The sequence below is a fragment of the Bubalus kerabau genome, chromosome 1, assembly GCF_029407905.1.
Source record: "Bubalus kerabau isolate K-KA32 ecotype Philippines breed swamp buffalo chromosome 1, PCC_UOA_SB_1v2, whole genome shotgun sequence".
Classification (NCBI taxonomy): Eukaryota; Metazoa; Chordata; class Mammalia; order Artiodactyla; family Bovidae; genus Bubalus; species Bubalus kerabau.
The window spans coordinates 188,520,767-188,544,645 of record NC_073624.1 but is presented as its reverse complement, the minus strand read 5'-3'; the positions used below and the strand labels follow the sequence as shown (position 1 = coordinate 188,544,645).

At 57.1% G+C, this 23,879-nt stretch overlaps 1 protein-coding gene across 1 annotated transcript; it reads right to left on the bottom strand.

Annotated features, from left to right (window-relative positions):
• Positions 1-922: 922 nt before the first annotated feature.
• MAP2K2 (mitogen-activated protein kinase kinase 2) lies at positions 923-22,197 on the bottom strand. Its single transcript, XM_055546936.1, has 11 exons — positions 21,810-22,197; positions 17,986-18,196; positions 13,556-13,702; positions 8,544-8,621; positions 7,840-7,891; positions 7,645-7,769; positions 6,866-7,079; positions 4,994-5,058; positions 3,808-3,869; positions 2,882-2,927; positions 923-1,223 (listed from the first exon to the last, which is right to left on the bottom strand). The coding sequence occupies exons 1-11, from the start codon at positions 21,899-21,901 to the stop codon at positions 1,113-1,115; spliced, it is 1,203 nt and encodes a 400-aa protein (XP_055402911.1). The 5' UTR covers positions 21,902-22,197; the 3' UTR covers positions 923-1,112.
• Between the last annotated feature and the right edge of the window lie 1,682 nt (positions 22,198-23,879).

The window sequence follows — 23,879 nt, the reverse complement described above, 5'->3', positions numbered from 1 at the left end:
TATCACAGATAAATATCAACTTGTTTCAAGCCTTCAGGAAGTATTGGGGTTGGGGGGAGGCTCAGAGCTTCATCTTCGGAGAGTCTGGAGGAGGGGAAGCCTTAGAAGAGGCCCTGCCCTCCACCACTTCCTACCGCCTGATGGCTCAGAGGCGGCCTCCACCATCAGAGGCGGGACAGCCCTGAAGGTGGAAAGGCTGGGTCTCAGCTTCGAGCCTCACACAGACCACGGCAGGGGGCCTGGCTGGGCACCCCAATGGACACTGGGAGCTGGGACAACCTCACAGCCACCGACTCATTTCTCATCTGTTGCGGCTGGAGAGTTCAAGGCCCCAAGAGAGTGACGTGCCCCAGGTGGTCACTTCTGATTTGCTGGGCGAGTGGAGGTGACACAGAGCACCCGCCCACATCTGTCGGGTGGCGAGCGTGGGGGGAGAGGCCTTATCTGCACGATCTGCTGGGGTTTCAACCACACGACAGCTTGGAAACCCAAGGCTTCCTTTCTGCCGAGCGAGTGTCAGCTCAGGCTGCTGTCAGAAGAGTCTGCTCCCCGAAGCACAGGAGGGGACAGGAGGGTACCTCCTGGGGGGCAGGTCACGTTCTGCCAAGGACAGGCTATGCAGCCAGAGGCAGGAGCAGCTTGGAGAGGGGACCCAATGACAGCCATCGGGGACCTGACTGTTCCTCCGGGCTGGGGGGACCACCTCCAAGGGGCAGACGCTAGGCGAGGGGCACACATCCACCCCAAGATGGCACCCCCTCTCTCTGGGGGCCATTCCAAGGCCTCACAGCTTGGAAAGGAGCAAAGTCAGTGCCCAAGGTCACCGTCCCCTGGGGGTTGGGCTGCCCTGGTGGAGGCGTCCACCCCGGCTGGACAGGGACCGAGACCCCAAGGATAAGGAACAAGAAGCACGACTGGCACATTTGCTTTTTCTTTCCCTGTTTTTTTTTTTTTCTTTTTTCTTTAAACCTAAGGAAGCAGGATCTGAGAAGACAGCACAGCGGTATTGGCCTCCCTGGGCCTGAGGGCCACGTGTGCATCCCCTCGGAGGGCTTGGCAGGAGGGGCGGGGCGGGGCGGGGGGAAGGCCTGGTGGCGGCAGCAGGACCACCGTCACACGGCGGTGCGTGTGGGCGTGCTGGGCTGGTTTAGCCGCAGTGTTTTACACAACCAGCCAGCAAAATCCACTTCTTCCACCTCGGACCGCTTGATGAAGGTGTGGTTCTGAAAGGGAAGGAGTGGCCTGAGCAGTCTGGCTCTGGACAGATGGCTGGACCCCCACCCCAGGGCCAGCGACGTGGGACAGGGTCTCAGGCAAGGGGCAGGCTGCTCCGTGCCCCTTGAAGCCCCGGGTGACCCTCTGTGGGGCTCCCTGGGTGCTGCAGTGGGTTGTGGAGTGGCCTCCCTGGCCCCCCTCACCTGACGCTAGAAGCCCCCCAGTGCGACAAACACAGATGTCCTCAGGTGTGGCCCCGTGTCGCAGGGGGCAGGGCTGCCTGCGTGAGGACAGCTGACCTGAACCACAGGTCTCTGTGAGGACAGCAAGTTCCCCGTGCGTCCTGTCCAGGTGGCAACCACTAGCTGAGGCTCCTGAGCCTGGAAACAGGGCCTGTGTGGCCGGGGAGCAGGATCGCACCTCCTCCGTCAGTTTAAGTGACCCTCACGGTCACACTTCCCATTTGGACTCCCAGAGGTCCCTGGTTCAGAAGGGTGGGGGTCTACGCCCTCAAGCGACATCTGTCTCTTTCACCAGCTGGGGAAGCAAGACTACTCCCACCTTCCTAAAAGGGGCTTAGGCTTGGGTGAAAAAAAACAAATCAAGGGACCAGGGTCCCTGTGGTCAAGATAGCAGTCAGCCCCACCCAGCGCATGGTGTCGCCCAGGCAGAGACCTGGATGTGGGCCTGAACTGTGTGAACTGCACAGAGCTGGGCTGGGGGGAGACCGTGGGGGTTTCAAAGTTTGTGCTGCTGTCCCCTTGATCTGTAATGTCCACCATGAACATGGGCTTCTTTTGTCATGCGTACCCGAAACACACGTCACTGGACTTAATAAGAAACTTTTAGAAAGAAGCAGGTTCATGCTGACCCTACCCTACAAGGTGTGCCAGGCCAGGCTCACAGCAGACTAACTACAGCCGGGACCCACAGCTAACAGGGGTGGGCTCAGACAGGGTACCTTTCTGGGGAAGGTGCTGGAGCAGGGGCCACAGCTGGGGAGAGAGCAACAGGACACATCCCCAGAGGATCAGGACCATCCTGTGCAAAGGTCCCGAGGTGCAGAGCTGGAGGAAGGCTGGGTGGGGGCCTCTGCAGGTGTGGGCAGGGCACAGAAGCCCATGTGGCTAGGTTATTCACACTTCCACATCGCAGCCACCCCAAGAGGCTGCTTCTCTCCCCTGTGGACACGAAGAGTGCCTGGAAGTGTTTTCTCTCTGAGACTCAGATAGTCAGACCCGGCAGTGGAGGAAGGCCTAATGTCCTCAGCAGACGTGGGTGGAAGGTGCTGTGATGGCCACCTAAGGCTGGCAGGCAGCTCTGCTGGTAAGAAGGTCAGTTCTGGTGACCACCTTGGTTTCCAAGGACATCGAGCGGCGTGGTTTAGAGGAAGGCAGATAACCCCGCGGTGCCCCCAATGCCTCAGAGGCCAGTCATTCTGAGCCCTAGCCCTGGGCATGCAGGCCCTTCTGTCCCTGGGGAGCTGGGAGGAACTCGGCTGGTCTGCATGGAACCCTCCAGTGAGCCAGGGAGACCCATATGGGTTCTGCAGCTCGCCCGGCCTCCACATGCCAGCCCACGTCATCAGAGCCCACTCAGGTGTTCACTTGGGGCACGGAGGGTCTGCTAGGGACACCTGAATCTTCAAAATCTGGGTGTCACTCACCATGAGCATCTTCAGGTCTGCTCGCTCAGCTGGGTTCTTAATTAGGCTGCGGGTCCCAGGAGGTGGGAGAGAGGAGAAGCGGGCAGTCAGTGCCGAGGGGAGGAGCCTGCGTCCTTCTGCCCTTGGCTGCCTGGACCTTGGGGGCGAGGGGCCCCACCGCACCCTTTGGTGTGAGAGCAGGACGCCTGGCCCAGAAGGGAAGGGCAAGGGCCTGGGACCAGGACAAGAGGGAAAGGGACAGAGGGTGGGAAAGCCCCAGGCTGCTGCTAGCTTAGAGGCCTAGTAGCAACCGCAGCTAAACATCTAATAAAAAACCCCGAGCTCAGGAGTCCAAGTGTCAAAATGGATGTTTTTCCTTCAGAAAAGCAGAACTATGTAAAGGCAGTTGTTCATGGCAGCTCAGGGCTGAGTGGCAGTTCTTTAAACTGACAGCCTCCAAGGGCACAGAGAGGTTCACAGGGTGGTGGGGGATGGCAGCACCCACAGCTGCAGATCGGCTGTGGGACGTGCAAGCCCGGGCTGCCATGTGTGCGTCTAAACACGCAGGGCGCCTGGCAGACTGGCCCTCCAGGTCCACGGTCCGCTGGCTTGAGGCTGCATCACCCACAGAGGGCAAAGAGGGCCGCCTCCTTGAAACAGGCTTGGAAGGTTGACCTGGGAGCTGGGAGGTGACGGGCTTGAAGGGCCAGCAACCTGGGGTGCCTGCTGGCAGAAGGCAGGGCGGAAATTGTGTGATTTCCAAAGAGCCTGGTTTCACTCGGGGTGGTGGGGATGAGTTAGGGGTGAGACTTAGCAGCTTTGGGAGGGGGACCGATTCTCAGTTGAGCTCTGGTCCCACCAGATGCTGCCATTGTTTAGCATCCCTGAGGCCCTGGCGGTCACCCCAGGAAGCAGGCAGCCTGCTCCCCCAACCCACCCCATCTTACCATTTATTTACAAACTCCTGGAAGTCCTGGGTGAACACACCGTTGGGCAGCTTGGGAGGAGGCTGAAGGACAGACCAGATGGGTGGGAGTCAGAGGTCAAGGATGGTTTGGGAATCAGGGGGAAAGATGCTTCCTAGCTGTGCAGCCGTGGGGACCCTCAGGATACCTCTCATGGAGGCAGAGGGCACCATCCCACTCCCTCCAGCAGCTTCCCTGGGAGCCCTGCCGCCTGCCCTGCCACCTGGGTCAGGCTCTTCCCAGTTTTCTTTCAAGAGCTCCCATGTTGGGATCACAACTGGTTCTGGAGAGAAGGAGAGGGCCATCCTGTCCGCCCCCTCTGGAAGTGCCTGGAGTGAGCTGAGGGTCTGGATCTCAGGCAGGCAGCAGCTGCTGGGGTTGGGCCTGAAAACTGGAGAAGCCCACTCCTCCACCTCCAGGGGAGGACGTGCTAGCCGGGCCCGGGCAGCGCCGCTGGCTGCAGCAAGTGCGGTCACCAGAGCCACCCGCCCTGCTCTGTCATCACTGACCCTGCTCTGAGCTGCTCACCTTGAGAGCCAAGCCTGGCCCAAGCCCAGCCGCCCCAATGCCCCAGGGCTACCGGAAGCCATGTCTGTCCCAGAGGGCCCAGGACAGTGATGCGGCCATACTGAGAGGGCTGGCTCTGGGGTCAGTTCCTGCTGGGCCCTGTGCCATTCCCCTCTTCATGCCCTGATGTACCCATCTGTACAGTGGGCATCCACGCTGCCCTCTCATGGGCGGGGGGCTCCCTGAGGCGGGGGGGGGGGGATGCCTGAACCTTCTCTAAGGAAGTGGGAGGACTCACGAGTTCACACAGACACCAAGATGCTCAGAAAAGGAGGTGCGGGTGTTAGGGTGCCTGGGCCCCTGCACTTAGCCCCTGGGCTCAGAGTAACAATTCTGGGTTCATCTCTATAAAGATAAGAAAACAGCCCCTTAGGGAGAGTAGGTCTATGTATCACAGGTAGAAGTGAGGCCACATGTCTTCACACCTGGTAACATAACAACATCCTATTGAAGACTAGGGTCTCCATCTCTCCCTGCGGCCCCTCCCCCGCACACCCCACGGTCTACGTGTCCAGTTCTCTTCTTGGGGGGATGACTTCCAACTGGAATAGCTTACTCCCGCTGGTGTGGAGAACCTGCCAGCGGGGCTCTGGGCACGCACCTCGTTCACAATGTAGTCCAGCAGCTCAAAGATCGCCATGGCAGGCCGGCTGTCCATCCCGTGACCTGCCCGGGGCAGAAATGAATTCGGGTGAGATGGGCAGGTGGCCACTGTGCTTCTGTCTGGCATCAAGGCCTGAGTGTGTGGAACGTGAGGCCGACCACCCTCTTCCCACCTGGCCCAAACCACAGGGCAGGCTCCCTGGCCTGGCTGCCCTCCTGGGAAAGGAACTTCTCTCCTGACCCTCCAGTCAATGAGAAAAAGGAAACAACCCCCAAACATGGAAACAGATAGGAACGTTGGTTGACAAGGCATACATCTGGCATGGGGCTGCGTCTGGGCTGTCCCAAATCCAAACCCCTGCTCCCTGTGCAAGCAGGGCATTTGGCGGGGGGTGGGGGTGGGGCTGGCAGTGGGCGGGCAGCTGTGTGTATGACCTTGCCCAGACTTGTGGGCTCACAGTGGTGGCCGGCTGAGGTGGCTGACCCCTGTCTTAGACCCAGCTGGCCAGGCCTGCATTTGGCAGCTGGACTTTTGCCTTCTGTCCCCTGGCCTGAAATGGGCACTCGGGCTGGGGCCGGGCTGGGGGAGGTGCTGGCAGGCGAATGGCCTGGCATAGCCCACTGCTCCTCCTTGCCTGGGAGGTTGGGGCGCTATTTGGGAGTCAGGCAGGGAAAGGAGGGGCCAGGGTCAGAGGACACAGATTTGGGTGGGGGAGGTTCTCCCCTCGGAGGAAGTTACAATAGCCCAGCAGTCTGGGCATGGCAGCAGGGAAGCAAGGGTCTGGGCTTGAAAATATTGTGAAACCAACTAATGATGCAAGTAGTGGAATATTATGTGACCATAAAAAAGGAGCTAGGCACCAACACTTGTGACGTGGACAGACCCCAAGCAGACACAGGACACACAGGGTGTGATTCCACTAATGGGAAACGTCCAGAACACGCCAATCCACAGAGACAGAAAGTGGGTTCCTGGTTGTCAGCGGAGGGGAGAGGGACAGGGGCTCCTTCTGAGCTGACAAGGATGTTTTGGACTCACGTAAGGTGGTGGTCGGACATCCTTGTGAAGGTACAGAAATCCAGTGTTATTAGCATGAATTGAGTGGATCCTTTGCTATGTGAATTCTATCTCAAAAAAGCTGTTAGGAACCAGCCAGCCAACCAACTGCAGTCCACTGCGTGGTCCTTTGGTCTCAAACTTAATTCAACTCTCTTCTGGTCACTTAAGAAAAATAAAGTCACAGATCCCTAAGTGCCATTGCCTAATTATACCATTTGAGCTGGGACCTTGATCCTGACCCTGAGCCAGCCCTCAATATGGTGCAAGCATCAGCCTGAATCTCACAGGTGGCTGGTCCAGGTACCACGAGACCTCTGCGGGACACCCCTCTTCCCGCCCACGCTGGGCTGTGCAACAGAGCTGAAGCCAAGCAGCCACTGGAGGAGACCCTGAGTTGAATTCCTTTCAGTTTGCACTCCCCGAAAGGCTGGGCCTGACACAGGAGAACAGCCATGGCAGGTGGTGGGTGCGAGCCTGCTTGCTGGGCAACCCTTTGGCTTTTCTGTATGCTTGAACGTTCTCGTGATAAAATGTGGGAGAAACCACCCCTCTACCCCACTCCTGCCTTGGCTGAGGACTGAGCCTCTCGACGCAGCCAGCTGGCAGCAACAGGTGCAGCGGCCCCAGACGGGAGGGTCTGGGGCACTTGCAGTGCTGTCCCCAGAAGCCACAGGACCATCTGAGGACTACTGACCTCAGGGAGCACGGCCCAGGGGGACAGCTGGTGCTGAGAGGGGCCCGTGGGGAGGCAGCTGCCATCCCCAGGCTCTGGGGCCCATCCAAGCCGGAAGCCCTGGCCTTGAGCCCTACCGCTGATGGGGCGTCCGGGGGGCCTCGGCCGTGGCGAGATGCTGGGAGGTTCTCCTTCTGCGCCATCAACCATGGGCCGGCCGAATATGGCCTCCAGCTCCTTGGCGTCCGGCGGGGGGATGGGGTACCTGCCGATGGACAGTTCCACCAGGGACAGGCCCATGCTCCAGATGTCTGACTGCACCGAGTAGTGGGTGCCTTGTAGCCGCTCCGGCTGCGGGTAGACAGGGAGACACCCCAAGGGTGATGAGGAGGGACTGGCACCCTGGGGTCCCCCTGCACCCTTGTCCCACTCTGGGACCCCTCCAGAGACCCCGACAGAAAGTAGGCCATTCCGTCTCTTCCCTCCACTCCATCCATCTGAGCTGACGGCAGCCCCCCACAAACCCACAACCCACAGCTGGACAGTGCCCTGCCCAGGGACGTCTTGCTCTTAGGACAATCCCAAGACTGACTTCTCGTAATTTGCTCTTAAAATCCCCTGGATGGCTACTAAAATAATGCAGGGCCAGTTGCCTGGCTCAGAAATTGACTGACGATTCTCCCCGACTGGACTTTTACTAGCAGTGGAGAGAAGCTGGGCAGAGAGACAAAAACCTAAGTGAGAAGATGAAGGAGACTGGAAATTCAAAGGAGAGGAGAAACCCAGCAAAGACAGAAATGGCACAACAGGGAAGAGCAGGCTTCTGGAAAACCTGGAAATCGGGGAAAAACTGACGGGGTTGGTGGCAGGGAGGACCGCAGAAGAACCCGGGGGCACAGCGGACCGCGGGACTCACAGACATGTAGGACCGTGTCCCCACGAAGGAGTTGGCCATGGAGTCGATGAGCTGGCCGCTCACCCCGAAGTCACACAGCTTGATCTCCCCCCGGGAGTTGACCAGGATGTTGGACGGCTTCACGTCTGGGGGCAGAGCTGGAAGTGAGGACACCGCCGCCCCGCACACCCCAAGGCTGGGGTGCCCTCCCCTTACCTCGGTGCATGATCTGGTGTTTCTCTCGGAGGTATGCCAGGCCCCGCAGAACCTGCAGGGGAGCCGCAGGGCGCCGTCAGGGGGACTGTCCCCAGGGCCAGGCCACAGTGGCCACGAGACAGTCACCACATCCTTGGGGTGGGAACAGTCACCCACCTCATTGACTCTCACAAAGCCCCCTGCCTGTGACGTGGGCAATGCTCTCTCCTCGTCTGAGGAGGGGCTGGGATCCCTGGGAGCTGAGACAAGGCCCGAGGTTATAACTGTCCAGCCAGCCTCCTGCCCTGGAGGTCACCCCAGCCCCAGGGGCATCCTCTGTTAAGCCCTTCACTGTTGGGACTGTGCTCAGGCTCCCCAGGCTGATAGGGTGAAGGATGGAGAGGCTGTTTCACCGAGTCAGCGAGGCCACAGTCAACGATGACAGCACCATGGGACACCACGTGTCTGGGGTCACAGCGTCTCCTCCCCCGCCCAAGGCCTGCATGGGTTGGGGAGCATTACCCCACTTCATGGGCAAAGGACTTGGCCCACTCAGGCACACAGCTGGTGGAGGCTGGCAATGGCACCTATGCCTCTTTGAAGGGGACCACGCTGATGCCCACCACTGGCTTCCAGGGGCTCCTTGAAGCCTGGTCACCTGGAAGCAGGGAGAAGCAGTAATGAACCCCGAGAGTGCAGGGCCAGGAGTGTGCCTACACACTTACCGCGATGCTGACCTTGCCCAGGATCTCTTCAGGGATTCTCTTGGCTTCTTTCAACACCTGGTCCAAGGAGCCGCCATCCTGGGGACAGCACAGGGGAGAGGCAAGTTGCTCTGAGCCATTGCCAGGCCAGGGCCTCGGGACACCAGAGCAGCAGGCTGGAAAACAAACCACTTCCCAGGCTCCTGGCGAGTGGGTGCTCACTCACGTCTGCAGGAAAGAGGCCAGACCACAGCCAGAGGCAACCCACGGGCCCAAGGCAGGGACTCCCACTGCTTCAAGGGCTCAAGAACCAGAAAGGCTGCCACCGTGCTCCCAGGCGGCTGAGCTTCCTGGAACCAAGGCCCTGGCTGGACAAGAGGACTCAACCTTTTCTAGGCTGCCAGTTAGCAGCAGGCAGAGAGGAGCCACAGAGGCCAGTGCTCCACGGGCTAGAGGTTGAGCTCACAGCCGGAGCACCAGAGAGTGTACCTGAGTGGACTCGCAGCTCTGGGGCCTGGGTCCCCTTCCAGCAAGCCGGCCATGCCATGGAAAGGGGAGCGAGACCACAGGGGTGCCAGCGGCAAGGGTCCAGTGCAGAAGGGAGGCCAAGCCCATGGGTTCCCTCACTGCTCCCTGGCCGAAGGCTCCCCGGCTCCACCAGGAAGGCCTGATGGCTGAGGGGCACAGGGAAGGGGAGCAAGCGACAGCCACTGCTCACTGTCCTGCTCCTGGGATGTCCAGCAAAGGACCTGACACAGGTCACCCTAGTTGGTTCCCCGACCCGGGCGGGGACCCAAATCCACACACTAATGAGGAAACGACAGAAACCCAGTGTCTTGTGCAAGGTCTTGTGCAAACGTGGAGACCACAAGCCCAGGGGTCGCCGACCGGCCTACAGCACCTCTTGGCCAGGCGGAAATGCCCCCAGGGTGTTTGGCAGCCAGAGCTGGACCTGGGGGATGCTGGGAGAGGTGGTTGAAATGTGAACTCGAGGCGGGGAGGACAGCCTGTTTTCTCTCTTTCCTGCTCCAGGGCCCCTGTGGCCACCTGCTGCCCCAGGAGGCCTCTCACTTCGCTGGGCAGTGGGGAAGAAGCCTGCAGCCTCGGGGATGCCTAGTCCCCCTTCCCAGCCCTCTGTCCCCACTGTGTCTGGTGAGAAGGGCTGTGCTGAGAGTTCTGGAAAACCCCAGCCCTCTGACACTTTGGGAATCCATGTAGGCTCTATGGATTTGCCCCAGAGGGGGCGAGTGGCCGTGCACGCGCCCATGGTGGGTGTGGCTGGAGAGGAACCCACAGGATGAGGCGGCCTGGTGCACCCAGCAGACAGGCTGCCAGCCCAGCCCCATTCTACATGCTTGGTGAGATGGGAATTCCTTTTCTTCTCATTAAAAAAAAAAAAACCACTATTTATTTTTGCCTGTGCTGGGTCTTCACTGCTACACTTGGGCTTTCTTCAGTTGCAGCAAGCAGGGGGTTTTTTTCGTTGCAGTGTGCAGGGCTTCTCATTGCGGTGGCTTCTTGTTGTGGAGCATGGGCTCTGGAGCACAGCCTCAGGAGTTGTTGGGTAGGGGCTCAGTTGCTCCATGGCATGTGGGATCTTCCTGGACTAGGGACGGAACCCGTGTCCCCCCATACTCTCAGGCGGACTCTTAACCATTGGACCGCCAGGGAAGCCCTTCTTCTCATTTTCTCAACCTTAAAGGAATGTTTAAAAAGGATCGTGGTTTTTGCTCTCCGACTTGGCTCCTCACACTCCTAATTTTCTGAAGGGCTGTGATACGCCTGTAGGTTGGTGTTTAGGGAGAATATTCATGAGGAGATGGGGGCAGGAGAGGCCCCAGGCTGGGGTCTAGAGGTGGCTCAGAACACAGTGAGGTTCTTCTTCACCTCGCTCCCAACATCAGAACGGACCATTCTCTGTGAGGGACCATCCTGGGCACCATGGGTAGCGTCCCTGCCCCCCAGAAGCATCTCCCTGGCTGTGACAACCGTGAAGGGCCCCCACGTCGCCCAGTGGAGAGCCCCTGGTCCACAGCTGAGCAGACATGGGACAGGATGTGGCGTGACAGGCCCACGGCAAGGTGCCTCTGAGCCCGGGTCTTACTCCTTATGCGTGACTGTGAGCTTTCAGTTTGCCTGTGTCCTCTGAGCATCCCAAAGCCCTCCGCTCATTGAGAACGGAGCACACGAATACATCTTTCTTTTAGTACCATTTTTTTTTAAGATTTTTAAAAATTTATTTTTGGCTGCCCTGGGTCTTTGTTGCCACGTGAGAGCTTCTCACTGCAGCGGCCTCTCCTGGGGTGGAGCACAGGCTCTAGAGCACGGGCTCAGTAGTCGTGGTGCACAGGCTTAGCTGCTCCAGGGCGTGTGGACTCTTTCCAGACCAGGGATAGAACCCGTGTCCCCTGCACTAGCAGGCGGATTCTTAACCACTGGACCTCCAAAGAAACCTGATACATTCCTCTTAAAAAGTCAAACGCAGGTGAACTGTACCCTGATCTCCCAGAAATTCCACCAGCCTTCCTGAAGTGTGTTATTTTCTTCCAGATTCTTCCATGCTCCTGTATACACATCCATGTACACAGAGGAAGACCACGTTTCCAGCCTGTCTGTCCATTCATCTGTGGGTTCGTACGATGCACTCTTTTCTCCTGGAAGACTGCTCCTCTGGAGCATAACTGTGGGTTTCATCTCTCCCCTGGGAAGCTGCCTGCTGTCATTCTTTACCTCCCCTTTGCTGAAGGACGCATCTGATTTTTCATTATTGTAGAAAAGGGACTGCATTCTTTGGTAGATCTGACTGCAGGCCAAGAAATACCAAGAGGTGCCTCTGAGCGGTCAGTCAGCTGTTCCCTGGCCACTGCAGCCCCGAGACACCACTGTCCACTGGTCTGGGCCTCTTGTTTCCCCCAGGAACAGGTCTGGGTGCCGGGGCAGCTGCCAATTCTGCTGTTTTCCACACTGGCAGGTGAGTTTCTCCTGGGCTGAACTGAGGCTGCTCATCATAGCCAGGGGGCTTTTCCCACAAGTTAGAGCTGGAAGCTCTCCGGTGGAAGAGGAGAACCAAAGAGCAGGACCCTGCGTACAGGCGAAACCTTGCCCCATCCTCACCCTCTCGGACAGACCCAGTGTGACATTTTTCCAGAGTCCCGCAAAAGGAGGTGGGGGGACTGCGAGTGCCCCCTCACCACTAAGTGCAGGATCCCAAGGGCATGACTGGTTTGGGCTCTCTCGCCACTTCCTGTTGTCTTGTCCTTCCTCACACCCTCCCCGCCCAGGGCGCCCCCTCCCTAAGGCACAGCTCTGTGGGCCCTCACCTGTTAGCAGAAAGCAGGGTGCGTGGGCCACACTGGGGCCCGTGTCTTGGAGTCTGCGTGTGATCTACGTGTCCACCGTCCTCTTATGCTCGCTATGAAAGTGAACCAGAAGAGCCCAACCAGGAGCTTAAAGCACGAGCCCAGCAAGCAAAGAGAATCCAGCCTCTCCCCAGCATCATGTGTGCTCCGGGAAGGAGCCTCACAGGAGCCGATGCTTCACACCCACTGAGTGGAGGGGGAAGAGGAGGGGCGGGGCTGGGACGCTGCCTCTCCTCTGCCAGGAAAGAGGAGCCTCCTGACTCAGGATATGCAGGGAGCAGGGGTGGGGGTGGCTGAAGAGGAGATGGGGAGACGTCCATGGTGGTTTCACGGGGTCTTAATGACCCCGTGCTTCCAAAGCGGGGAGTGCGGGTTTGATCCCTGGTCAGGGAACTAAGATTGCACGTGCCACGCCTGTGTACTGTGGCCAAAAACACACAGAGGAGGTGAAGCGGGGGAGGGAAGAAGGAGAGGTGGGGGTGGGAGTGGGGGGTTCATTACAATACAGCAGAGGCTCCCTCAGACCAGAGTGACTTCACGTCCATTTCTCGCCCTGACTCTGCTTGACTCTCATCTGCAAGGAGGTGGCCAGGTGGGCGGGCAGATATGACCGCCTTCTCCCCAGTGGGGAAAGGGCACCCATTGGGCACTGCCAGGTTGGGGCAAAGCAGCTGGGGGGGAACCCTCCCTGTGGCTCACAAGCATTCCTGGTGGGCTCTTGCTTAAATTCGTTTCCTGCCTTCATTACAAAACCAACATAGAGGACAGTGGGCTGGAGGCTGGGCGTAACGGAAGCTGCCTGCTGAAAGCCACACTGCATCCTGGTTTTGCAAGGGCCCCCGAGGGCCGGGGCTGGACGGCTGGGCTCAGGCAGGGCTCTACCTGCCGAGGGCGGGTGGCAGAGGGCCGGCAGTGTTTCCTCCAGGGGCCTTCAGCTCTGACCACTTCTGCTTTCATGACATTCAATCCCACCCATTTCTGAGCCTTGAGACCAGAGTTCCTTAATGACGGGGTGCATAGGAATCAGCCGTGGTTTAAAGGAGATGGGCGCCCACCCTCCACTGCAGAGGCCTGATCCCCACAGGCCTGAGCTGGGGGTCCAGAGCTGTGTCCCAGACCACGCACTCTGGCTAGAGGGCACGTGGGAAGGAGCAGTCAAGCATTTCTTCAAGCAGCCCTCCCCAGGTGGGCCTGCTTAGGTTCACAGACTTTCCTGTTGTTGTTTTTTTTGGCCGCACCACACAGCATGTAGGATCTTAGTTCCCTGACCGGGGATTGAACTTGCGTCCCCTGCAGTGGATGCACAGAGTCTTTACCATTGGACCACCAGGGAAGTCCCAGGTGCAAGGACTTTCAACCTAGCATTATTCATAACGCAGCAGGGACTGGGAACAACCTCAGTGTCTGTCAACAGTGCTTCGTAAATTACCTGATGGGTGCACATGGACGCCGGGATGACCAATGGAGGGAACAAGATGGGGCTGGCTCTGAACCCACAGAGAGCAGTGTCTCCCGTGGATCCAGGGAGAAAGCAAAATTGAGAGGAGGCTATGTGGTGCTTAAGAAACGAAGGAAGCTATGTGCAGTGTGTACACAGCTGCACCGCCTCCCCACCTGCGCTAGGCCCCCCGAACAGGCCAGGGCTCTAGGGGGTGGGGGAAGGGGTGGGCTCACCATGTGCTCCATGCAGATGCTGATCTCACCGTCGCTGTAGAAGGCCCCGTAGAAGCCCACAATGTACGGGGAGTTGCACTCATGCAGCACCTGTAGCTCTCGGATGATCTGGTTCCGGATGGCCGGCTTGATCTCCAGGTGGATCAGCTGCGGGGGAGAGGGGGCGGGGTCAGGGCCGCACGGCTGAGGGGGCGGGAAAGGAGGGGTCATCCACCTACCTGGGCGCCGAGGACGCACACCCAAGTGCAGACTTGAACAGGAATGTTCACAGAATCTGGAAGATGGGAGCAACCCGTATGCCCTGAATCAACTGAAGGAGGGACAGGCCGAGGATGCTGTCCCTCCACGCATGCGAGCACCACTCAGCCATGATGAGGAGAGAAGCCCCGACACGCTACCACATGGATGCAGCCTGAGAACATAACGCTAAGTGAGAGGAGCAGACACAGAAGGACACACAGGGTGTGATTCCATTAATGGGAAACGTCCAGAACAGGCTGACCCTCAGTCACAGAGAGCGGGTCTCTGGTTGCCAGGGCCTGAGGGTGGGTGGGGGAGTGACTGTTCATGGGGATGGAATGCATCTTGGGGTGATGAAAATGTTCTCAAATTGATGATGGTGCACAGCTCCACGAATATACTAAAAATCACTGAGTTAAATACTCTAAAAGGCTCAATTGTATGGTAGGTGAATTACATCTCATTAAAGCTGTTTAAAAAACGTATCATCAGAGGCAACACTGTCCACTTGGTTACAGGGGGAGCTCTGTGAATCAAGTTGTACAGTGTCAGCCCTTCCAGGAGCAGACCCAGCAGTACCCTGTTCAACAGGGCAATTGCTTCACCGCTGCCCCTCATTGGGGTGGGTTCCCCTTCCCCTGCCAGCCGAGAGACCACAGTGAACCTTCTGCTGCCCCCCTGGGAGCCTGGCTCCCCTTCCCCTTGAGTCCAAGTCGACAGAAAGGATTGTCACCAAATTCATCACGATACCTGGAAAGACGAGGAAGGACCGCCTAGAGAGACGCAGAAGACAGCTGACAAAGGGCCCAGAGTAATGCCCAGCTACAAACCCCAGGGAAGCCAAGATTCCCCGCATGGTGGGAGAGAGCCAGGCTGTGGATCCTTGACCTGGCTGCTCAGAGTCCCAGGTGCCCAAGCCATCGCGATACCACAAGGAAAGGGTATAATTCCACCCACCCCTGTCAGAGAGGCAGAGCCAGAGCCCAGGTATCTGAAAGTGACCAATTCAACAGACATTTCTGTGGAGTTGATTACACGCAGGGCCAGTGATGAGCAGACAGCAGAGAAGGTCCTGCTTGGAGGGAACATGCCACCGGGAATGGGTGAGACACAGGAAGAGCAACCCCAGGTGGTAGAGGTGCTGATGGAGGAATCAGACAGGTGCCCCAGGATTCCGGTGACACTGAAGCCAGGCCTCAGAGGATGGGTGGGATTCAGCCAGATGGACAAGGGAAGGTGGGGGTGCCAGGTGGAAGGACAGAGAGCTGCCTGTTAGAGGGGTGTGGGCCAAGTTCAGGGGGCACAGTGTATGTGTGGGACCCACACAAATGCCCCTCAAAACCTGGAGAACTGTGGAAGACTCTGGCAACACGGTGCCTGGTACCCACGAGGCCCCCAGGCAAAACATCCCACCCCTACTTGAAGGTTGCCTGCAGAGCCGAGCTCTGGTCACAGGCCCTCAGACAGCGTGCCTTCCCACAGCCACCCCAGCAGGATGGCTCTCTCTTGTGACGGGACACCCAGCACGTGCCCACAGACTAGGTCAACTGCAAAGAACAGATCCAAGAGGATTCAAGCCCAAGCCAGACACCGACCAGCTCAGCCTCAGGTTCTCAGTAGAACAGAGCTGCTGGTCTACGGGCACAGGAGTACACATTTTGTGCCAGCTTTGACTCAGGGCCATCACTCCAAAGAAGGGGGCCAGCGTTGGGACGTGGCCTTTGGTAGGCCTGTAACCTCCGTTCTTAAAGCCAGAGGGGCCGAGGGGAGGAACACACACAGAGGCTGAACACACATTCCGTTGCTGGGAGCACAGGAAGTCAGGAGACCCATGTGGGCGCAACACACTCCTGGGACTCGAGCCTGGGGCTCTCACAAGGACGCAGGAGGAGTAGGGATGCCACGCTGGAGTCCAGAGAACATTTGGAGACCAGCTCCCTTGGGTCTTGTGGGACTGGCCTCACTGCTCGTGTGGGACTGGTCAGGATACTGCCCTGCCCATCAGAGGGCCAGGAGGGACCGCAGCCCACAGCAGGATCCCTGCTGATCCTGCCGGCCAGCCCCACCTTCACCCTTACACCTGGGCCATCTGATAAGCTCACACCCTTGGAATGCGTGGAATTCAGACTCAGCTTCCTGGGAGCTCAGAATTCCACCAAGGGTAGTGGAGGAAGGAGGTCACTGAGCCTCAATTTCCCCACCTGTGTCCTTGGCTGGATACTGGCAAACAGGCCTTTGGGGTGAACTGGCCCTCCAGGAGCTCTGGACCCCCATAGACCGGTTGAGGGCTCCAGGGCCACCAGGGAAGGTGTCCCTGAACTGTGTGACCCTGGGTGCGTGGCTGCACAGGCCACAGGCAACCAGAGGAGATCACGCCTGATGCGGAACAAAATCTGAGACCCATTCCCCCCAGTTTTTGGACCCTTCTTTTCTTTTTTTGGACTCAGTTTCCCAACGAGGGATCGAACCCTGGCCCTGGCAGTGAAAGTGCCAAGTCCTAACCACTGGACTGCTAAGGGGAGTCCCTTCCCCTCCCTCCCCTTCCAAAGATTTTATTTTCAAAGGATTATAGAAGCTCTGGAAAGTTGCAAAAACAGCAAAGAGAGTCTGTGACTGAGGCAGGGGTCAAAGCTGGGCACAGACATACATGGGGCAGGACTCCTAGCTAGACTACACCTGCCCAACTCTCCAACTTTAAACTCTGAAGCCCCACTTCACAGGCTTTAAGGAAGCTGTAGACAAACTCTCAGAGATCCACGGTTACATAAGTCAGGTTATCTACCACCCGGAAGAGTCCTGGCCAGCCTGAAGACCCTTCTGACCCTGAGGAGCACTCTGAGTCCAAGTCCCTCCCACCCCCCACTGTTGTCTGAATTTCATGGCTGCCCTTCTGCTCCCTGGAGTTGGGGGTGCTTCAGGCAGAGCAGGGATTTCTGGGGCTGCTCTGGTTTGGAAAAGGAGGCCTGCGGAAAGCAGACAGAAATAGAAAACAAGGGGCTGTACATTTCAGGAGGGAGGAGCTTGGCAGGCAGAGGGACAGGCAAGTGACAGACCCCAGCAGAAGCCCTAAGTGCACGTCTCCCAGGAAAGGCGGGCCCTGTGCAGATCCCGTCACCAGGGTACGGGGTGGTCAAGTGTCCAAGAATGCGATTATGAAACCATGGGGTCCAGATGATGGGATCCAAAGAGGGAGCTTTCTACGTCTGAAGGAAGATGACTGTATGAACTAAGTCACACGTCAACACAATGGCCCTGGGGACGTGTGCAGGAGCCACTGTCCCCTGGTGGGGACCTCCTTTTGTTCCCCACCCCCAGTGTCTCTCAGGGACCTTCCCCCACAGACCAGCAGGGCAGCTGCACAGCAGCCCCAGTGAGGGACGTCTCAGCATCGGGGTCTGCACTGAACAGGGAGGTGATGGTCACTTCACATGACCCCTTGGTAAGGCCATGGCACCCAGTTGTTGGGTCAGGCACCCATCTAGACGTCACTGTGGAGGTATTTTTAGATGTGATTTAACACAGGAATCATCAGATTCTCAAGGAAGCAGATGACCGTCTAAGTGGTGGGCCTTATCCAATCAGGTGAAGGCCTTCCTAGAAGGGATGCGGATCCACCTCCAGAATCAACTCTTCCCTGGGTCTGCAGCCCACAGGCCTGCCCCACGGACTTCAGACCGCCAGCTGCTATGACTGCCTGAGCCAGTGTCTACTCTTCCCCCATACACCCCCAGTGGTTCCCTCTCTCTGGAGAACACTGGCTAACACACGTCATTTGGACCCCATTCCCCAAAGGTGACTGTCGCTCCCAGCAGCTGGTCTTGGTGGGCAGGGTTTTCTTCTGGCTCTGATGTCAGGGGGCAGCTGGCTCTAAGGGAACCTGACTCTCCTCTCTTCCATCTGCTCCTTTCTCAAGCCAGTCCATTCCTGCGAATCTGAACTGCAGCCACAGCCGGGAAGGCCGAGGGCAGTCTTAGAGGAGGAGCTGCCTGAGGCAAGCCTGCATTGCCACAATCTAATTAGAACCCAAGCTGGGGAGGTGGGGCCTCTGAGCCCAGGAGCCAATCAGAAAGCAGGTGCCTGCACTCTTTAACCTTCCCTCCTATCTCCAGGGAACCTGCCCAGACCGCTGACCACCGGCGCCCACAGAGCATGGGGACAGAGCAGTCGCCCTACTGCCAGCTGCGGCTCACCTTTCTGGCCATGATGAGGCCCGAAGGTCTGTGCTGGACCTTGGTGACCACTCCGCCATTGCCGGCTCCCAGCTCGGAGATCCGTTCGAAGTCATCGTCCTTGAGCTCGCCAACCTTGGCCTTCTGGGTAAGGAAGGCTTCCAGCCGCTTCTTCTGCTGCTCGTCGAGCTCTAGCTCCTCTAGCTTCTTCTGGAGGTCCACCAGGTGTGCTCTGCAGAGACCCCGAGGGCAAGGGTGAGCGAGAGTGTGGGAGCCACCAGGAGATGACTCAGTCTGAGCCAGGGTCACCGAGCCACCACTGCATCCTGGGCCCTGGGGTTTGGGGCCAGCAGGTGAATCAGACTTGACTCTTGTGCTTCAAGAGCCTATCATCTGGTAGGAAAGACAGACAATCCACAGACACACAGCCGGCCTCCCCGAGAACCAGCCACCCCTCACCACATCATAAAGGTTAGATCTCGGGGATGAGCTGTAGGTCGATGGCTCTGATATCAGATCCAGGAGGCCTCTTTCCTGACACAAAGGCTTGGACCACAAGGGAAGGAGATGAAGGAACCATGGGGAGAAGCCTAGGTGTCAGGGAGTGGAGGTCCCCAGGATTTTTCATGAGGATGGAGGAGCAAACTGAGACTCAGAGTGGCCTCAGAGCAAGGAACCAGAACCTAGGGGAGGACGACAATAAGCTGCTACACCTGTGCCTCTAATTTAAATGGATTACACACAGCCACTGGATGGGTAAAGACAGGGGCATAATTTATAAACGGTGCGGACAAATGCAGGGCATTCTGTTCCGCCAGCACGCGCTTATTATATCCCAAGCATTACTGTAAACACTAAGCATTTATACGCACACACATTCCTAGACCCGGTGATTAAAAACCAACCACATATATGGCACTTTATTGGGTGATTCAGGGAACTTTCAAAGGAAATGTTGACAGTATGCTATTTTCCCTGGTGACTTGACTTTGAATCAAATCCTGGAGTTGAAGGCAGCTCCCTGTAACAGGCAGGTGGACGCCAGCTCAATGCTCAGTGCCCAGGAGGACTAACTCGGAGCTGCCCGAAAGAGAACAGGGACTTCACGGGTTGTCCAGGGCTTAAGAATCCGCCTTGCAATGCAGGGGAGGTGGGTTCAATCTCTGGTTGGGGAACTAAGACCCCACATGCCGTGGAGCAACTAAGCCTGCAGGCCACAACTAAAGATCCCACGTGCCACAACTAAGACCGGATGCAACCAAATAATTTTTTTTTTTTTTTTTTTAAGAAAAAGAACATAAGCTATGTGTGCAATTAAAATTTTCTAGCCACATTTGAAAAAAAAAAACAGGTGAAATGAACTAATCTGGAAAGCATATTATGCTTACAGTTCCCCTGAATTTGAACATGCCATGTGTCAAGGGCTGGCATGGCCTGGGGCTCTAGCCAAACAGTGAGTGCAGCTCTAGAGAAGAGGCCCCCCAGCCACCACTCCCCAGGGCATTTATACAATTTATTAATTTATTTAGTGGCCGCACTGTGCAGCATATGGGATCTTAGTTCCCCAACCAAGGATCAAACCTGTGTCCCCTGCAGTGGAAGCTCCAAGCCCTAACCACTGGGCATCCAGGGAAGTCTGTCTCCAGGGCATTTAGGCCAAAGCTGACTGCCCAGCTCGGGGAGATCTTGTAGGGGGATTCAAGCAGGAGATAAAGGGGTAGAGTGGAGTTCAATCCCCAAGATCAATCATGACTTGCCTACAACTTAAAGAGATGTGAGCAAAAGGACACCCTGGAGCAAGATGACCTGCTGCTGGGTGATGTCAACCTGAGCTGGTAGCAAGAAGAGGTCGCTGGGAGGTAGGTGCCACATCGCGAGCAGGTACCAGAGCTTTAACCAGTTTGCTGAGTTCTCATGATCCTCCTGGGAGGCGAGTCTCTTGCAGACCCCAGCCCACAAGGGAGGGAGAAGGCTCAGAGGGTCAGTAACCTGCCTGAGGATCACGGGCAAGGAAGTGGCACAGGCTGGAGTGAATGACACCTGTGTCCAGTCTGCCTGCAAAGCCCGGGCTCATGGGAGCGGCCGCCTGAGCCGGGACCTGGATAAAGGGGGAAGAAGGATGCGATGGACAGAGGAGGGGAGGCAAAGGAGTAAATGTATGTGCCACAACTCCTCCACTGAAGGGCTGAAGAGGCAGCTTTTGTGGCCAGACCCTCAGACCCTGGAAAGTCTTCAGCCTGCCCAACAGACATCTAAAATGCATTCTGGAGTCAGCTGATTAATCCATCTTACATTTAATGGCAACTCCACTGTGGTTATTAAAAAACAAAACAACACTCTGGAATTCCAATGCCTGGCTTCTACTAGGGAAATTTTTGAAGGGATGGAAATCACAGATCACATTTTAAGAAAAAAAGAGAGAGAGCAACTATGATGAAGGAGCTCTCTTGTAAGAATAAGTGGATTTTTTTGGAGGGTGGGGGGTGCTGAGCCACACTGCCTGTGGGATCTTAGTTCCCTGACCAAGGATCGAACCTGTGTCTCCTGCATTGGAAGCTCGGGGTCTTAACCATTGGACTGCCAGAGAAGTCCCTAGAACAAGCGAATTTTCTGAGAATCAGGAATGTGTCCCCACATTGACAGGGACAGAGAAAGATGTGAACTCACACACATGTGCATCAAGGCGCTCCTCCTTCATTTGGTTACAGGGAGGCCAAGTCCCCTGAGAGGCCCCAAACATGCCATTCACCCATCACCTCTGGGTTCTCACAGATCACACCTGCACAAGGCGCACGGACCCAGGCCAGGGGTTTCTAGGACTGTCCTGCTCCACTCCAGCATGGAGAACCGAAGCGGGGAGGTCAGGGATGTGCTCTGAAGACAAGTCTGCCATCGGGCAACCCCCAAAGGCCCAGGTTCTTTCTCTGTCCCCTTCTTTCCCCTCAAGTCCTCCCATCCCCCTCCATGGCCTCAAACCACCACCACCACTTCTCCAGCCCCTCAAGGATTTGTTAATCCATTCAATTCAGAATCTCTGTTCATTTGCTTTCAGGGGTCCCAGCAGGCCCCCTGACTTCTTTCTTGCTCCGAGTTCTCCCCACCTCTGGCCCTCCAAATCCCTCTCGCTCCCCACTTCTCCAGCCTCTCTGCCCCTGTCAGGATGCCTCACCATTCTCCCCAGGTTCAGCAGCTTCTCTCCCCACCAGCAAAATCTTCTCAGGCTCCCTTCCCCCCAAATTCCCTAAGATCCTCCCTCATCTCTCAGACACCCTCTTCCCCTTTTCTTGGACCCCCCTACCCCATGCTCACTCCCGGGGACCCTGCCAGCCCCATCCTCTCCTTTCAGGAACCCCATGCGCCCTGTTCTTAGAATGCAAGAACCCCTTCCTTCCCTCTACATCACTCCTCAGGGACTCCTCCCCCTTCCTCCGATTTCACCACTAGGGACCCCTGACCCATCCTCTCCCCTCAGGTGAGGATCACTACCATAGCTTCACTCTGTAGGGTCTCATATCCCCGTCTTATCCCCGCAGGGACCGATTCACTATCAGACCATCATCTCCCAGCAAGAACCCTGCCAGAGCCCAATTTCACCATTCAGGGACCCCCTCCCGCCAATATCATACTCAGAGTCCCTCATCCTCTCCTCTCCTCTTCAGGGATCCCTCCTCCGACCTTACCTGGGCCTTCTCCCCTCCTTTCGGGGACTCCCCCTTCCCAGATCTCGCTACTCGGGGCCTCTCCCCTCTTCTCTCCTCGACCCCGTCCCCAGACCTCGCGACTCTGGGACACCCCCCCCACACACACATCCTGTCCCCTCCCCGGCCCCTGCCCGGCCCACTCACTCGGAGGCGCCCTCGCTGGTAGGAGACGGGCCCTCGGCGATGGCGGGGTTGATGGTGAGCGCCGGCAGCACCGGCTTCCTCCGGGCCAGCATCGGGGCTCCGCGGGCCGGCGGCGGCGGCGGCGGCGGCGCCTCTAGCCGGGGCCCATAGGGGGCGGGCCGGGAGCGGGCGGCACCGACGCGAGCCCGGGGCTGCGGCCGCGGCCTAGGCCGGCGCCGAGGCGACGAAGATGGGCGGTGCTGCGGATCTGGGCCGAGGGGCCCCAAAGGTCGCCGGGGCTGAAGCCGCGGGATCGGGGCCGCCGCAGCCACCGAAGCCGGACAGGGGCTGACGCTGCAGCAGGAGCCCGGGAGGCGGAGGGAGGGGAGGGGGAGCTACAAGATCGCGGGCCGGCCTCTCGCGAGAGCCACCACCTGGGGGAGCCGCGCTGGGACCCGCCCCTCGCCCCGACGCGTGCGCACCAGCCTGAGGCTGCCTCCTCGAAGGGAAAAGGGGCGGAGATTGACGCGAGACTGTGCCCGGAGCGTGCGCATTCACTCACCTCCCACCGAGCGAGTGCGCATGCGCCTGGGGCACCAGGAAGGGGCGCAGGGGGAGGCAGGGCGAGACGGAGAATGTGTGGGCAGGTGTGCGTGGGGGAGAGGTCACCTCCTTAGAACCTTGTGGTTTCCATACTGGGACTGCGTGAGCCAGCAAAATCCTCAACAGTTGTGGGACACTTAAGTTGTCAGAGTCAACTGAAGACTTTTTGCCAATTATGAACATGTCCTGTAAACTCATAATGTCAATTACCATTCATTCCTTCATGAGAGAGACGTCATTTAAAAACTTTTGTTGTTGTGAGTATACCTAATATAAAACTTACCACTGGTAGATGCATGGCTCAGTGGCATTAAGTACGTTCACATTGTTTTGCAACCATCCCCGCAAACATCTCCAGAACTTTCTCAGTTTCCAAACTGAAACTTTGTCCCCATGAAACACTGACTCCCCCAGACTTCCACTCTATAGTAATTGTCCTTTGTGACTGGCTTATTTCACTCAGTGTAATATCCTCAAGGTCCGTCTATATCCTCAAGGTCCAACTTACGTTCTCGCGTCTGTCAGAATTTCTTTCCTTTTTAAGGCTGAATAGTGTTCCACTTTACTTTCACTTTTCACTTTCATGCATTGGAGAAGGAAATGGCAACCCACTCTAGTGTTCTTGCCTGGAGAATCCCTGGGATGGGGGAGCCTGGTGGGCTGCCGTCTATGGGGTCGCACAGAGTCGGACACAACTGAAGCGACTTAGCAGCAGCAGCAGCAGCAGCAGCAGTGTTCCACTGCATGGTTGGACCACATTTTGTTTCTCGGTTTATCCACTGATGGACTTTTGGGTATGTCTCCCTTTTGGCTGTTGTAAATAGGGCTGCTATGGACAAGGGTGTACCAATATCTGTTGAAATTCCTGTCTGCAATTATTTTGGATATCTACTTAGAAGTGGAATTGTTGGATCATGTGGCGTTTCTACGTTTTTATTTTTTTAAAATATTTGGCGGCACCAGGTCCATTGCAGCATGTGGGATCTTTAGCTGCATAATTAAATAAAATTTACATCATCATTATTATTAGCTGTGCTGTTAGTTGCAGCATGTGGGATCTAGTTTCCTCACCAGGGATCAAACCCACGCCCCTTGCATTGGGGAGGGTGGAGTCTTAGCCACTGGGCCACCAGGGAAGTCCCTATGTTTAATTGTTTGAGGGATTATCGTACTGTTTTCCACAATGGCTAAACCATTTTACAAGAAAAGTGATTTTAACATCAGTTTAAAAAAAGAAAAAAAAGCAGTACATGGGAGAGAATAAAGGACAGTCATTTAAATAGGAAAATGTTGACTTCCTGAAAAACTCACCACATTGTTTTGAGGCAGCTCACATTTCTGAGCACCTGTGCATGTTTCATGGTGGGGTGCAGCTTCACGTGGGAAGAAATAGACAGGGAGATTTGATCCACTTCTTCTAGGTCCAGCTCAGGTCCCCTGGTTCCCCTGGCTCAGTCTTGCCCACTTCCTGTCCGGCCACCCTGCAGT

Bases quoted from the DNA above. Each gene is read 5' to 3' on its own strand.
- MAP2K2 (XM_055546936.1), bottom strand. From the start codon at position 21,901: ATGCTGGCCCGGAGGAAGCCGGTGCTGCCGGCGCTCACCATCAACCCC. The intron at 13,703-17,985 runs GTGAGCCGCAGC...TCTCCCCCGCAG, and splicing joins GCCTCATCATGGCCAGAAAG to CTGATCCACCTGGAGATCAA. The intron at 2,928-3,807 runs GTAAGATGGGGT...TGGGACCCGCAG, and splicing joins CAGGAGTTTGTAAATAAATG to CCTAATTAAGAACCCAGCTG.